Source organism: Corapipo altera, unplaced genomic scaffold (assembly GCF_003945725.1).
Source record: "Corapipo altera isolate COAL_440 unplaced genomic scaffold, ASM394572v1 60749, whole genome shotgun sequence".
Classification (NCBI taxonomy): domain Eukaryota; kingdom Metazoa; phylum Chordata; class Aves; order Passeriformes; family Pipridae; genus Corapipo; species Corapipo altera.
In genome coordinates, this window is record NW_020887406.1 from 1 (window position 1) to 4,164 (window position 4,164).

General features: G+C 66.8%; 1 protein-coding gene across 1 annotated transcript; it reads left to right on the forward strand.

The window, feature by feature from the left end:
* Nucleotides 1-1,388: 1,388 nt before the first annotated feature.
* LOC113941607 (beta-1,4-galactosyltransferase 3-like) lies at nt 1,389-3,927 on the forward strand (the record flags this gene model as incomplete). Its single annotated transcript, XM_027632755.1, has 3 exons — nt 1,389-1,744; nt 3,092-3,327; nt 3,832-3,927. Coding segments are annotated over exons 1-3 (588 nt in total), but the record flags the coding sequence as incomplete, so codon positions are not given.
* Between the last annotated feature and the right edge of the window lie 237 nt (nt 3,928-4,164).

Below are 4,164 nucleotides of genomic sequence, written 5' to 3' on the forward strand. Positions count from 1 at the left end.
AGGGAGGGACACAGAGGACATGGGGACAGCTGTCACCCCTCAGTTTGGGTGTTCATTGATCACCCCTCAGTTTGGGTGTTCATTGATCACCCCTTGATTTGGGAGACCCCCTGGCAGGACCAAGGGACCCCCCTGTCCACGCCCCACACCCCCCAGAGCTGTAATTTATGGCAGTGCCATTAATTAAAGATATTTATGGAACGGTGGGTGCGATGTGGGGGGAAGGGGAGGGATGTTGGGGGGGGTCCTTTGGGGACCCCGGGATGGGACACTCGTGTTTGAGGGGGATATTTTGGGGACACGTGACCTCCCGGACGGGACACACGTGACCGGGGGGACACACGTGCGCTCGCCCCGCCCACCACGCTCCGCTTCTGGCCTTGCGCCCAATCACAGCGCGCTTTCGCCGTGACGTATGACGAAGGGCGGGGCAGCCCCGGGGAGGGGGCGGGGCGCGCGCGGTTGCCGCGGCAACGGCGCTTGCTGTGGCCACGCCCCTACGTGGTCGTGGCCATCCCAGAACACGCCCCTCGTCACCTCCAGAGGCTCTCCCGGGTCCTACCGGGACCCCGCGCCCCGCCCGGGAGTCACCGGCGCTTCCCGCGGCCCTCTCGGCTCCCCGAGGGGATCCCCCGGTGTCCCCCCCCGGGCCGCTGTTGTCCCCTCACCCGGTGCGGCCCGGCCCTGACCCCGCCACGCGCTCGCTCCGTGACGTCATCACACCGCGCCCTTCGCTCCAAGATGGCGGCGGCCGGGAGGGGCTGAGCCGGGCCCAGGCACGGACCGGGAACGGGATCGGGAGCTGGAACGGGAGCGGGGCTGGGACTGGGAGCGGGATCGGGACTGGGAGCGTGATTGGGAACGGGACAAGGGTGGGGCCGGAACTGGGACTTAGGACTGAACAGGGGCTGGGCCGGGACCACGACCGGGACCGGGGCTGGGGGGGCTGAGCTGGGACCGGGCAGGTACCGGGGCCGGGAGGGACAGGGGGTGGACAGGTATCGTTACCGGGGGGCGCGCAGGTGCCGTTACTGGGAGTACCGGCGGTGTCTGAACTGGTACCGGTCCCGGTGGTCCCGGCGGTGTCTGAGCCGGTCCCGGGGCCAGGCAGGTCCCGGTAGTGGGCAGGTCCCGGTACCGATGGTGTCTGAGCCGGTCCAGGGGTGGGCAGGTCCCGGTGGGGGTGTCTGACCCGGTCCCGAGGGCGGGGGGGATCCCGGTGGTCCTGGCGGTGCCTGAGCCGGTCCAGAGGTGGGCAGGTCCCGGTGGTCCCGGTGATCCCGGCGGTGTCTGAGCCGCTCCCGGCCGTCCCTGCCCCTCTCCCTCCCGCCCCTCACCGCCCCTCTCCCCTGCCCTCCCGCAGCCCCGCCATGCCTCCGCCGTGCCCGGCGCTGCCCCGCGCTGCCCCCGCGATGCCTCCCGCTGCCCTCGCGTCCCGGCCCGGCGCCGCCGCCGCGTCCCGGTGAGGTTTTCCCCCCCGGTGAGGCGATGCTGCGGCGGCTGCTGGAGCGGCCGTGCTCGCTGGCGCTGCTGGTCGGCTGCCAGTTCGCCTTCGTCGCCTACTTCTCGCTCGGCGGGTTTCGCAACCTCACGGCGCTTTTCGGCCGCGGGGCCGGGCCCAGCTTCGATTATTCCCGCACCCGCGACGTCTACGAGAACCTGAGCCGGCTCCTACCCCCCCGGCCCCCGCCGCCAAACCCCGCCAGACCCCTCCCGTACTGCCCCGAGAGATCGCCCTTCCTCGGTGAGGGGGGGAACGAGGGGAATTGGGGGGCAAAATGAGGGGGAAATGGAGGGGAAAGAGGGGTTTGGGGGGGGAAATGGGGGGAAAAGAGGGGTTTGGGTGGGGAAATGGGGGGTTTGGGGGGGAAACGGGGAGTTTGGGGGTGTGGGATTCCCGAAGGGAAAAATACGGGGTCTTGGGGGGAAACGGGGGTTTGGGGGGGAATTGGGAGGTTTCGGGGTGTTTGGGGGATCCCCACGGGGAGAAATGGAGGGTTTGAGCAGGGGTTGGGGTGGGGGGGACACAGCCTGGGGGTCCCCAGTTTGGGATGGGGTGGGACACACACCCAGGACCCCTAAGTTTGGGATTGGGGGAGGACAAATCCTGGGGCTCCCCCGATTTGGGACTGGGGAGGGTCACACCCCAAGAACTCCCAATTTGGGGACTCCTGGGGGTCCCCCATGATTTGGGGTACTCCTGGACCCCTCCACTTTGAGATGGGGGAGAAAACACTCCCCAAACCCCCTGGTTTGGGACTGGGGGGGGGACACACACCTCCAGGACCCCCCAGTTTGGGATTGGGGCAGGAACACACTCCCAGGACCCCCCAGTTTGGGATTGAGAGGGGGACACACCCCCAGGACCACCCAGTTTGGGATTGGTGGGGGGGGACACAAGCCCAGGATCACCCAGTTTGGGATTGGGGGGGACACACCTCCAGGACCCCCCGGTTTGGAACTGGGGGGGACAAATCCTGGGTCCCCCCACTTTGAGATGGGGGAGGAAGACACTCCCAAAACCCCCTCAGTTTGGGACAGGGGGACACACACCCCTAGGACACCCCAGTTTGGGACAGAGGGGACAAATCCCAGGGCTCCCCTGATTTGGGGCTGGGGGGGGGGACATACCTGGGGGACAGACTCCTGGGGGTCCCCCTCAAATTGGGGTATCTCTAGGACCCTCTGCTTTGAGATTGGGGGGGAAGACACTCCCAAAACCCCCCTGGTTTAGGATTGGGGGAGGGACACACCCCCAGGACCCCCTGGTTTGGGTTTGGCGGGGACAAATCCCAGGGCTCCCCTGATTTGGGACTGGAGAGGGTCACACCCCAAGAACCCCCAGTTTGGGGATTCCTGGGGGTCCCCCTCGATTTGGGATGAGGTGGGGACAAACCCCCAGGGCCCTCCACTTCGAGATGGGGGGAATACACTCCCCAAACCCCCTGGTTTAGGATTGGGTGAGGGGGACACCTCCAGGCCCCCCTGCTTTGAGACTGAGTGATGAGGCTGGGGGGGGCAACCCCAATTTGGGGTCCTTTATCCCCCCAGCCTCATGTGCCCCCCTTTACTCCCCCAAATCCCCCTGCAGTGGGTCCCCTGACGGTGACCTTCGCCCGGGTGCCATCGCTGGAGCTCATCCAGGCCAAGAACCCGGGGGTGGGGCCGGGGGGTCGGTACCGACCCCCCCTGTGCGAGGCCCGGTCCCGCACGGCCGTCATCGTCCCCCACCGCAACCGGGAGAGCCACCTGGGCCACCTCCTCTACTACCTGCACCCCTTCCTGCAGCGCCAGCAGCTCCACTACGGCATCTACGTCGTGCACCAGGTCCGGGGGGGGCTCCTGGGGGGGTTTTTGGGGGCGTCTCGGGGGTCCCAGACCCTTTTTCCAGACCTCTGTGGGATGGGAGTTGTGCGTGTGATGGGGTGGAGATGAACGATGAGGGGGTGAAGGGGGGGTGAAGAGGGGTTTGGGAGGCCCCAGATGGGGGTGAAGAGGGAGTTCAGGGGGGATTAGGGGTCCCCAGAGGGGCTTGGGGAGATTTTGGGGGGTCTCTGGGGTCTCAGACCCTTTTTCCAGACCCCACCCGGGGTTGGGAGTTGTGCGTGTGATGGGGCGGAGATGAACGATGTGGGGCTGAAGGAGAGACTCAGGGGGGTTTGGGAGACCCCAGAGGGGCTTGGGGCGGTTTGGAGGGTCCCCACGGAGGGTTTTGGGGATCCCCAGAGGGACTTGGGAAGATTTGGGAGGTCCTGGGGGTCCCAGACCCTTTTTCCAGACCTCTGTGGGGGGGGCGTTGGGGTCCCAGACCCTTTTTCCAGATCCCCCTGGGCCGGGACTTGTGTGTGCAACAGGGTGGAGATGCTGAATGTGGGGGTGAAGAGGGGGCTCAAGGGGGTTTGGGAGGCCCCAGAGGGGCTTGGGGAGGTTTGGGGGTCCCTGGAGCTTCCAGACCCCTTTTTCCCAGCCCCCGGAATGGGAATTTTGTGTTTGAGCGGGTGGAGGTGCCCGATGTGGGGGTGAAGGGGGAGTTCAGGGGGGGTTTAGGGATCCCCAGAGGGGCTTGGAGAGGTTTGGAGGGTCCCCATGGAGGATTTAGGGGGTCCCCAGAGGGGCTTGGAGAGGTTTGGGGGGTCCCCAGTGCTTCCAGCCCCCCTTTCCCAC